This window comes from Bufo gargarizans, chromosome 1 (assembly GCF_014858855.1).
Source record: "Bufo gargarizans isolate SCDJY-AF-19 chromosome 1, ASM1485885v1, whole genome shotgun sequence".
Taxonomy (NCBI): Eukaryota; Metazoa; Chordata; class Amphibia; order Anura; family Bufonidae; genus Bufo; species Bufo gargarizans.
Window position 1 is genome coordinate 670824735 of NC_058080.1, and position 12349 is coordinate 670837083.

General features: G+C 45.4%; 1 protein-coding gene across 1 annotated transcript in view; it reads right to left on the reverse strand.

Annotated features, from left to right (window-relative positions):
* Positions 1 to 3018: 3018 nt before the first annotated feature.
* The window catches only part of LOC122924736 (arylsulfatase B-like), a 199411-nt gene continuing 190080 nt past the window's right edge, over positions 3019 to 12349 (reverse strand). The window contains exons 7-8 of the mRNA XM_044276112.1: positions 8467 to 8598; positions 3019 to 4616 (exon numbers count right to left, since the gene is read on the reverse strand). Coding sequence (XP_044132047.1) covers positions 4351 to 4616; positions 8467 to 8598 — 398 coding nt within the window. The 3' untranslated portion in view covers positions 3019 to 4350. The remainder of the gene's footprint in view (positions 4617 to 8466; positions 8599 to 12349) is intronic.

A 12349-nucleotide genomic window follows, 5' to 3' on the forward strand; every position in this document is an offset into this window, starting at 1 on the left:
CTGTCAGATCACATCACGTGCAGCCAGTCTCTTAGATCTTCTGACACCTGTCACATTAGAGACCGTGACAGTTCTATTGTGATGTCATAGCATAGAAAATCATAAATACAACAATACCAGTGATAACATAATTTAAAGTTTTTCATAAGATGGTGTCTCCCTGAAAGGAGGATAGAACAGACTGGATGCAACTCACAACATCTGCATGGAGTTTGTATGTTCTCTCCGTGTTTGCGTGAGTTTCCTCCAGGCACTCCGGTTAACTTCCACACTCCAAAGACATACTGATAGGGAACTTAGATTGTGAGCCACATTAGGGATAGTTGGATGCTAATGTCTGTAAAGCGTTGCAGAATATAGTAGCGCTATATAAGTGCATAAAATAAAATAAAAAATACGTTGCCTGTTTGTTTCCTCAGAAGAGGCTGGACTATCACAATACTAGTGTGCTTGTTAATGTTTGCAGTATTAATTTGATTTGCATTGCAAACAATATTGCAGCCTGACAACCCCACATAAAAGACTGTAGCTGTTCTACAGCACATCCATAGAAACCAGTCTTTGGCCCAGTAGTCCCATGGACATTACTTGAGAAAAATAGCTCTGAAGAATTTATTAATCAGATTTTTTACAAATACATGTACACAGTTGAGTCACATTATTATATCCCCTTCATACTTTCAATGTCAGCAGCATGTAGCTCATGAAGTAAGTCACTTGTCGTGAGCTGGCTTGGTGGGTAACGCCTCTTTCACACTTGCGTTGTCCGGATCCGGCGTGTACTCCACTTGCCGGAATTACACGCCGGATCCGGAAAAACGCAAGTGTACTGAAAGCATTTGAAGACGGATCCGTCTTCAAAATGCTTTCAGTGTCACTATGGCACCCAGGACGCTATTAAAGTCCTGGTTGCCATAGTAGTAGTGGGGAGCGGCATACTTACAGTCCGCGCGGCTCCCGGGGCGCTCCAGAGTGACGTCAGATCACGTCATCCATGCGCCTGGGGCGCCCTGACGTCACTCTGGAGCGCCCCGGGAGCCGCACGGATGGTAAGTATACCGCTCCCCCGCTCCCCACTACACTTTACCATGGCTGCCAGGACTTTAGCGTCCCGGCAGCGATGGTAACCATTGAGAAAAAGCTAAACGTCGCATCCGGCAATGCGCCGAAACGACGTTTAGCTTAAGGCCGGATCCGGATCAATGCCTTTCAATGGGCATTCATTCCGGATCCGGCCTTGCGGCAAGTGTTCCGGATTTTTGGCCGGAGCAAAAAGCGCAGCATGCTGCGCTATTTGCTGCGGTCAAAAAACGTTCCGTTCCGGAACGGAAGACATCCTGATGCATCCTGAAGGACGGACTGTCCATTCAGAATGCATTAGGATAATCCTGATCAGTATTCTTCCGGCATAGAGCCCCGACGACGGAACTCTATGCCGGAAGACAATAACGCAGATGTGAAAGAGCCCTTAAGGTGACAGGCTGTCTTCACAAATATCCCTTGTTGCTGTCATGGGTAAAATGGATGATTTATCAAAGTTGCAAAGAGGGATGACTATTGGCGTTTGGGCCAGGGGCCGCAGTTTGTGAACTGTTCTTGTGCTGCTGTGGTAAAAGTGTATAATGAGTGGACAAATGGCACCATTGTGAATAAGGGATGTGGAAACTGCAGAGCACCACGTGCCATTGATTTGAAAGGTGAATGTCAGCTACGAAGGTGAGAGAGGGCGGACTGACACACTCTGGTGGGGCAGCTCACCGCCAAATTGAACCAGGGGGCTACCAGACATGTGTCTAAAACAGTTCAGTGAACCCTACTGCATATGGGGCTCCGAGGCAGACGGATGGTCACTACACCTCTGCTAAGTTGCATAGGCAAATAAGACTTCAATTTTCGGGGCAGTATAAGAACTGGACCTGGACCACTGATTGGCAAAGTATGGCCTTCTCCATTGAGTGACATTTTCTGCTTCATTGAATGGATGGACTTTGGCGTGTCAGTTAAGAAACATCAGAGAACACTCTGCAACCATTCCTGGAGGAACACAAGTTGGTGGTGGCAGCATTTTGGGTTAGGGGAATGTTTTCCTGGCATTCTCTAGGCCCACTTATACATGTGGAAGGCACTCTCAACTGATTTGTGTATGAATCCTTACATATGACATACACCCATACATGCTGATTGTCTTCCCTGGGGCAGATAGGATCTTCCCAGAAGACAATGTGACATGTCACACTGCTAGAAATGTCTGACATTGGTTGGAAGACCATGATCAAGACTTTCTAGTACTACCCTGGCCTCCTAATTGAACTCAATTGAGCATCTGTGGGACTACCTCGATCGCCGTGTTGGCTCTATGGTTCCTCCCCCACACACCATCCAGGAGCTGTGGGATGCACCGCTTTCAGCATGGCTCCAGATACCTGTGACAACCTACCAAGACCTTACTGAGTCACTCCCTGCCCATGCTGCACACTGCGGTTAGTCTGAATATTATCTGGTGGTCATAATAATTCGACTGTGTAGTTAGAGCTTCTTTCAGATTGGATACCTACCTAGCTCGTACTGTAGGGAATAGAGAAGACGCTGCACATGCTCAGCTCTCTCCATTCACTTGTATAGGACATGACAGCGCCCTGTTTTTGAGACAGGAGCAGATCCAAGGGATAGGACCTGCACCTATTGGACATTTATAGCATATCCTGTGGACAATCCCTTTAAGACATTCAGATGTGGCGGATTTGCCACAGATTTATGCTGTGGGTCCGGCACTGAAAATCTGCAGCAATTTACGGTATAATACATGTGGATGTGATTTACAAAACCACTTCCATCTGCAGGAGATGCAGACATGCTGCAGATTTTCACATCCACAGTGTGTTCATTTCTTTTGTGAAAATTCTGCAGATTTTCACAGCGAATTTCACCCTCTACAATGCAGCAGAATCCACAAGTAAGATGCAGCTTTGCTGCAAAATCTTTGCATCGAATCACCTTAACATACTACTTATATACAAATGCCATTTAATCACTTTAATAACCTAGCACATAAATCATAATCATATTTTATAGTCATTACAAAAAAAATTTAAACATTAAATCATCTGAGGTTTTCAACAGGATTCAGTAATCAGGTAGAAAAAGCATATTAATAATTGATTGTCATCAGAACCACCCCAAACAAACACAAATGTCACCACCCCAATCCTGAGACTATACTACCTGTTGTTTATTGCTGATGCCACCTACCCATACTAACTACTGAGACTACTGTATGTTGCTCAGTGCTGCCCCCTACCATTTTTTTTTTATATTAGAATTTGGCACATATGGTTCAAGCAGATGTCGGACTCAACTCAGATTTTATGTACAGGATGCCTTCACTCTCTAATAGAGTCTACAAAATGGTCAGCTTGGCATCAATGAGTAAGGTGGACTTCTCCTAAAGGATTCTGGTTCCTGGGATACTTTTTTATTATTTGGATGTTGGACTTGAGAACCATTACTACAACACATTTCATTCAACCAAACATGGCCTCTATGCCTCATTGTCACGGTGGGAAGTGGGGAAAAACTCCCCACCATACAATGTAAAGAATTTGGGAAAGTAACTAGGCCTGGATACCAGGATAAGGGGAGCAGGTCACCTCCTAATGCCACCCTCATCCTATTCCTGACCTCCTAACTGTATGAGCCAGCCTCGATGGTAGGGGGGCTCATACTCCGGAACCTGGGTCCTTCTGACCCTAACGATCCCTGAAATAGGAGTCAGGAATAATAGACGACCGGTTCATCCATTACACGGATGAACCAGAGTCTCACACAGGCCTAGCAACTAGGAAGGAGCAGACAGCAAGCAAAAACACATAGCAGCAAATAAGAGCCCAGCGCAAAACGACAAGCACTGGAAAAACAGCACTTACCTGCCTCAACCACTGGGTGGAACAACTACTGCTTGTGACTCCGAGGAACCCCTGGGACCCCCTCACCGGAGGTACAGACAAACAAGGGGATGTCTAGCAACCATGCCGGGCAATACACCAAACATACCAGACAAACAACTGACCTCACGCTCACAACTCCAACATAAGAAGAGCCATGAGGCCACACCCAGCTCCACCTTGCACACCTTAACCCCGAACACATCAAAATGGGAAGAAACAACAAACTTAAATGGGAAGTATCCAAACATGCATCGGCAACAAGCATGCACGGCAAAAGTGTCGCGGTCCACTACCACCAGACCATGACACAGCCGTGACACTCATCTCATAAAAGAGAATCTAATAGAAGACGCTATCCTAATCCTTCCGATTTTATCATAGGTGTATGTTATCTTCATACAAAATATTATTCCCATGGGCCCCAGACACCGGAAGTTTCAGGGTCACATCTGGGATCATCATCTGGGTAATAGATGGGAACAGAATGACTGTAGTAGTACTCGAGACGAGAAAGAAGCATCTTCACCACTTCAGGATATTTGTCTGACAAATCTCGCTTCTCTTCAGGATCTTGGGCAATATCAAATAACCAGAGATTCTTTCCTGAAGACTTAAATGATGGGAAATCAGGAACGTCTGAAGAATTTGGTGGAGGAAACCAGTGATCACAACCTGCAGAAAAAGTACAAGAACCTGACTTAAATGTAATACTTTAAGTTCAAAGTCCCCCTTCTTGGGTTTCAGACAAATATGCTGTATACGTAGAATAGAAATAAGGGTGATGGCTACATGAATACATACAAATCAATGTGGCTGTAAAATTGTAAACTAGTTTACTTTTTAACCATTTCATAGCCATTCTTTTTTTTCTGTTGGAATACCCCTGGCACATTTATTATAATCAATGCCAGGAAACTTGCTTAGATTATAGTGCCAATCTACATAAGGTCCCTTGCTGTGGCACATCTGATGCCATTAAGGGACAGATTAAGACTATGGTGAAATAGGCCAATCTCAATAAATGTTCCCCAATGACTAAATACATGTAATGTAACATTATATGGAAAGAAAATACATAGGGTCGTTGGATTGTTCTTCTGGGACATTACTTGTCGAAGTTGCATTGTCCTTGGAGCTCTTTCCCATTAGGATATATGGAATATCCTTAAAACAAATTTTGACTCTGCTATCTGGTTTACCTGTCCAAAAGCTAAATAAGGTAAAAGGGGTATTCCAACAGAAAAAAAAATAATGGCTATGAAATTGTTAAAAAGTAAACTAGTTTACAATTTTACAAGGTCCCCGAAGACAGCTGTCCAAATTTCAGCTGGATATCTTTAGGATATGCCCCCATTGTCTGATAGGTACGGGTCCCACCTCTGGGACCTGCACCTACACCGAGAACGGAGCCCTGAAAGTTGTGGAGGGTGCACTGAGCAGACGTCCTCCATTCATTTCTTTGGGGGCGCCGAAAATAGCTGAGCCCTCGCTCGGCTATTTCCGTCGACCCCATAGAAATTAATGGGAGCGGTGTCCGATGGAATCAGATGGAATACCCCTTTAAATTGGTTTTCCATGACATATCCATAGGAAGACAATAGGTCATGCATTCAATATCCTGGGCGCCGGGAGTTGGACATCGCCAGTCTGATACTGATGCCCTACCCCAACGATAGTTCATCAATAAGGAAGTCCCCAAAAACGTTTTGACTGCACTAAAACCTGAATTTTCAGGAACTGCTTTAATTGCATGTATTTCGGTATAAGAGTGTATAGAAACGACTGGAGACAAGACAAGACAAACCTTGGGTGTCCATAGGACATAGAAAAAGACAAAATGAATTTACATAACTGAAAATTTCTCTTAGCAATCTAAATATTTGAGATTTAACTGAAACGTCTGCAGGACAAATTCATTTTGCTGAGCAAACATTGCTGTTTGGTGAACACTCGTTTGACGTTGCAGTGGAATACATTGCTTCAGCACCCTGGAATGTAAATCTACACAAATAACGAAGAGCAATCTGGAGCTGGGGAATGGGACTGGGGCAGAGAGGAAAGGGCTTAGTGCTGGAAGGATCTGAAACCAGCTTTTCATGGCACATTTCATAGTGTTTATATCATGGCACAAAAAGGGGAAGTAAAATAAATACCACTGACTTCCTAAAACGTGGCCTTTATAAATCAGAGAAGTCGGAATGCTGAAGCTGAACAGTTCCACATACAGTAGTTAAAATTCTAGGTATCAGATTTACATTTACATCAGAATTTAGGAAAACTGTTGTGTTAGAATGTCACTTAGTAATATATAAAACCAACTAGCTAACATTCATTCCACCACCTAAATACTGGTGGGCAACCAGCTGAAAGGCTATATTCACCTTTGCATGCTGTGTCCGTTCTGTGTCTACAGCTCTTATGCAGCCTTATGCGTCTCCACAGCAACAGACTACAAAGATACCTTGGTTAGTCTGATCCTGTGGTCATAATTCATCCCATGTTTCCCTTACTTTTTGTAACATTCAATCAGTAAGTTTATAAGAAGAATTGGACTGATGGAATGGAGTAATACTGCAGGGCCAGGCTACACAGGGTTTGTTTGGCTGGAACCATGAACAGAAGCGTAACTTGTAGCTCCTGGGCCCCGATTTTAAATTTTTAGGCTGGGTTCACATCACGTTTTTCTTATCCTTTTAATGTATACAAAATACGTATACATTAAACGGATGTCTCAGACTGATGCCATACAGTGGTATCCGTTCACCATAGAGTTCTATTGTAAAAAAAAAAAAAGTATACTTTTTTTTACCGGATTGTGCAGGATACAAGAATGTGGTGTGTGGCGTTTTTGTATCCTATTTTTTTTGTAACGTATATGTCAAACGGAGGCATAAAATGTGATGTGAACCCACCCTTTATAGGACCCCACCTATCATGTTTTATTTATAGTACTGGTCTCCTCACTTAGGGAAGAGAGACTTTGTGGCCCCTCAGGATGCAGCTGCACTCTTTGCACCCCTATAGTTATTAATTCAATTCATCCCAGTAATGGAGGAACAGGAGTCTCTATCTGAGGCCAGGCTGCAAGGAGAGGGGAACACATACAGCATAAGGAGATGGCAGGTAAGCGAAACCAATAACACACTTACCTGCCACAGACACCCTGACTGGAACCCGTGCACTAGTGCTGCTGTCCACACCAACATAAAAGGACACAGCACACACCACAAACCACACAGGAACACAGGACACCCATAGCTGCAATAACATGAGACAGGGGAATGTCTAGTAAACACGCTGGACACCAAACACCACCAGACATGCAACACCAAACTAGACATTCCAACACCCTGAACATAACCCACTCCATACAAATAGGGACAGGTAGGGAAGGAGACACCGGGATGACATTGATGACCACAAGGATGGCCCTCACTGGACAGATGGAACACCCTGGACTGGAGCAGAGCTCCAGCAGCAACAACAAAAGCTGATGTACAACTGACTCCAGCCAGGAAACCACAGAAGATATAGGCCGAGTGACCACACCCAGTCAGGGAGTTAACCCTTACATCACCAGACAGAGGGAGGCTGCAACTTAAAGGGGAAGTGCACACACAAGCATACCAAACACGTAACCACCAGCAACAGCATGCGCGGCAACCATGTCACGGCAATCACCCAGAAGGCCGAGACACTGCCACGGCCTGCTCTCACAGCAACACGTTGCCGCGGGCAACCGCAAGTGTGGCAACAGTGTCACAGCGCACTTCAATAGGCCGTGACAGTTTTCCACCAACTTTCAAAACTGGCTTGAGTGGTGTAAATATGCAAAAAGTTGCAAAATAACCCCAAAAATTGCAAAGCCATAAGCAGAAATCTGGAGTTCAGGGTGTGATAAATCCCTCCCCCAGTAGGATATTTTTTATATCAAGACTGTTTCCTAAGTCGCTGTGATTGCTGAGGGAGTATTCGTTGATAAAAACTAGTGATATCCTAAGGAACCTTATGCCTTGTGCCTCAGTCAAATTAAAATATCTCTTGACACTTTATAAAAAATGGGCTAATATTATCACATGCCTGCATTTCATATACAGAACGGCAGAGCTATCCTGCATGTATAGTCACACCGCATTATAGATGTTAGAGGAAGATGACTCATTGAGGAGATTTATCATGCCTTGCACCCCAGAATTCTGTCTTCAAAATGTTGAAAAGGGAGAATGTAAAAACTGAAGTATCATTTCTAGACAAAAGTATTAGGTGTAAAGATCAGCCAAATTTCACAAACAATGTGTACCGTTTGATAAATTTAGAGCAAAATACGCCCATGCAGACTGATGTCAGATATTACCCTCATGATAACTTCCCCCCATAGTCTACAAAATGATTACTCCATATAATCAGAGTTCTCTGATGCAATGAATTTGTCAAAAGCGAATGTCAGTCCCTCGGACCAAGGGTTAATAGCGTTTAAAGCGTTTGGCGAGTTTAGTCCTTGGTAATACAGATGAGGGGGTACCTGGATTTCCAGTCAGTAGTTTCCAGTTTCCTTGTCGAATTGCGGCATGAATTGATACATTGAACAATGGATTTTCCCATTTAGGACGAAAGCCGCTGGACACGGGCTCTCCCATCTCATTATCTGTGGAACCTGTGAAGAAAATGGTGTTATATATCCATATACAAGTCCACCCTGTAACCCTAACACTTTACAGCTACATCAGTCACCAGTCAGTAGCACACCTCTACTACATAGCTTACAGCAGTGGTTCCCAACCTGTGGCTCTCCAGCTGTTCTAAAACTACAACTCCCAGCGTGCCCTGTCATCCTAGGACTGTGGTTTTGTACCAGCTGGAGACCACAGGCTTATACACTAGGTTATGCACACACATGACTATACATTTTCACACTGATATCCTTACGTCCTTCTATGTAAAATGATAACCCATTCAGGGGAGTAGCTATAGGAGGTTCAGAGGTTGCAGTTGCTACCGGGCCCAGGAGCCTGAGGGGGTCCAAAGACCCTTGTGCCGCATAAGACACTGGTATTATAGAAAGCGCACGCAGGTCGAGTTACACCTCTGGCTTGAGGGAAGGGGTTAGGTAAAAAATTTGGCATGGGGGGTGCCATTTCAATTTTTGCCTAAGGCAGCATGAAGGCTATGTGCTTCCCTGCCCCTGGCCAAGGGAAGCACATAGGAGGGAAAGGGGGCCCCCAAGCTGAACTCTTGAACAAGGGCCTATGAGCCTTTAGCTACACCCCTGAAACCACTGTTATAGCAGCTGTTTGATTTAGAAAATCCATTTTCAGGATTTTCAAATCCTCTGTTAGGCCGAATGCACACGGCCGTGTTCCGCGGCCGAGAGCGGTCCGTGGTAACACGGCCTGGCATCCTGTGGAGAGCAGGAGAGCACGGAGTCATTGTTTGTTATGATGCCGTGCGCTTCATGCCGCCGCCGGACTACAGTAATACACTATACGAGTGTATTACTGTAGTCCAGCGGCGGCATGAAGCGCACGGCGTCATAGCAACCAATGACGCCGTGTGCTCCTGTTACCACGGACCGCTCTCGGCCGCGGAACACGGCCGCGTGCATTCGGCCTTAGGGATGTAGATGGCTGCCCTTCAAGACCATCCTCTACTAGCCAAAGCAAAGAGTGACCACAAGGAACGTTTCAGTCTGGAGGACTCAGCACATCACAGATAAAATGGGAACTGTGTAATACTGTTATTTCTACAGTGGTGGCGCTGTAGGGAAATTGAATACTTGTTACTGGGGTCGAGCACACACACAACTTATTGTCATGACACTTCTAATTAACAGGGATGCAATCTCTTCACATTCAGTATACTACAACTGCAAATTTGGGGCCATGGTGAGTATTTGAAGGGGGGGTTTATGCGCAAAACATTTTCTGCTGCACTTAGATTTAAAAGCTGCAAACTCTAGACAAACAGTATATAATGTAGTTGTACTTTGACTAAAATCCTTATACTCATTGGCACCAACCAAGTTCTAACAGAGAATGAGAGCAACACAGAAAACAGGACACAAAGAGCATGAAGAATAAAAAAACGTAGAAATATCAGCGCCCACAGCAATGAACGTCTGATACACCGCAGTCTTACTCGATGCCACTCAATATTCATTGACGTTTGTTAGGTGATCCAAGAAGTCTCAAGTGACTTACGGGACTGGATTCTTGTACCAAACAAAGTAAGATTAATTGTGCAACACATCTGGGTTTTTCTTTCTTCTCTGCTCCAGGGAGACATGCACTGATTATTCTCCTTGCAGGTTTTCGTTATCAAAGGTCAGATAATTAATGACCTGTATGCAACTCTAGAAGACCAAAGAATACACCCTGCCTAATGGTCCTCCAGGCAAAAAAGAATATTCATGGTTCATGGTTTGCCATGATTTTTACTGTACATTTAGCTGTAGATTTTACCCCCTGTACTGCGATATGATATGTACCTTCTAGTTCCCTCCTCTGCTGTCTCCTCCACACGTGTGACCTCCTAACATGCAGTATCTGTAGTTGGTCCCTGCATCCAGTGGCGTAGCTATAGGGGTTGCAGTGGTCGCAATTGCAACCAGGTCCTTAAGTCAGGGGGGCCCACAAGGAGAGATGGAATCCCACCCTGCCAGACGTAAATGAAAGCGCTGGCTTCAGCACTGCGGCAGCGCTAGGTCCACATAGTGTGTGATGATGATTTGCATACAACAGGGGGTTCGTAACACAAATTTCACAAGTCAACCAATAGGGTGGGAGGGCGGGCGGAGGCAGAGAGTGTGTGCGTGCAAGTGCACGCCGTCCCACCGGCAGACAGTGCTGTGTGTTGTACGGGGCCGGACGCTGATGGTGAAGCTGCCGGCAGTGAGTGAGGTCCGGAGCAGAGAGCTCAGCCTCTACAAGTTATAATACTGAGGGATGCTGCCAGGACGGAATGGGGACTGGGAGATAGCAGCGGCCAGCTTACCGGTCTCCAGCGTCCTGACTGATGTGCCAATGAAGGGCGGGCCACTCCTGCTACAGGCTGGTAGGCAGGCAGGGCCAGGGGCCCAGGACCTAGTTATTGCTAGTCTGTGTACAAAGTGGCCAGTTTCTACTGGTTTCCCCAGATTGTGCTGGCCTGGGATGGGGCTGGGTTCTACTGGGTTATAGTCACTGTGTGAGTGACACTGCTGTAAAGGGGCTGTACAGCATGTCACCTCAGTTTGGGGGGTATACTGCCACTACCATGCCTTCTGATGTATCCCTGTTTTAGAATTGACTTAAAGTGTCAACTACATTTACATGGCTGTGGTGCCACTTTTGGATCCATGCCTCTGCCCCTTTAAAAGATAGGACATGTCCTGTCTTTGGCCACATCTTGTGGAACGCAGAACCCATTAAAGTCAATGGGTCCGCATCCACACCATGAAGTTGTGTTCACACAGTTGGCGCTTTGCAGATCTGCGGTTTGCAATGCAAAGCACAGGCATGGCAGCGCCATAGCCATGTGAATGTAGCAGCCTAACTTAAGTCAATTATCCCTTTAAAGGGGTTGTCTCATCATAGACAATGGGGGCATATCAATAGGATATGCCCCCATTGTCATATAGGTGTGGGTCCAGCCACTGGGATCCGCACCTATATCGAGAATGGAATACTGCAAGGTGGTGGCTGGAGGACTCCGGTCCGGCCACCACCAAGCCTGCTTCCCATAGAAGTGAATGGGAGTGTACCGCGTATGACCGGCCACTGCTCCAATCCACTTCTATGGGCTCGACGGAAATAGACGAGCCAACGCTCAGCTATTTTCGCCAGCCCCATAGAGAATGAATGGAGGGCAGCTGCGTATGTGCAGTGTGCCCTCCTTCACTTTTAGGTCTCCTTTCTCTATATGGGACCCGCACCTATAAGACAATGGGGGCATATCCTAGCGATATGCCCTCTTTGTCTATGATGAGACAACCCCTTTAACCCATATGCCTTTAGATGGCATCCTTATTATTATTATGCACTTATTGGATGAAAATGTATTTTCTCAGTGAGATTTTAGTTCTGCCATTGGGCATGGTGGGCGTGCAAGGGTCTGGTGGTGTTAGGAAACGATATTGAGGGTGGGGGGCAAACTGAACTCTTGCACCAGGGCCCATGAGCCTTTAGCGACGCCCCTGCCTGCAGCTCCATCCTTTGATTATCCGATACAGGATATGACATAATTATGTGATACATAGCACATTTACATGAGCCGATACAAAGGGCAATGATTAGGAATGAACCATTCATTCCCGATCATTTCCAGCTCGTTATAGCTGCAATAATCTCCTCTGTATGGGGATGAATGATCTCTCCTATGATCGTTCATCCCCACACCAATTCATTGTTTGATGGCAACGTACCCCTGTT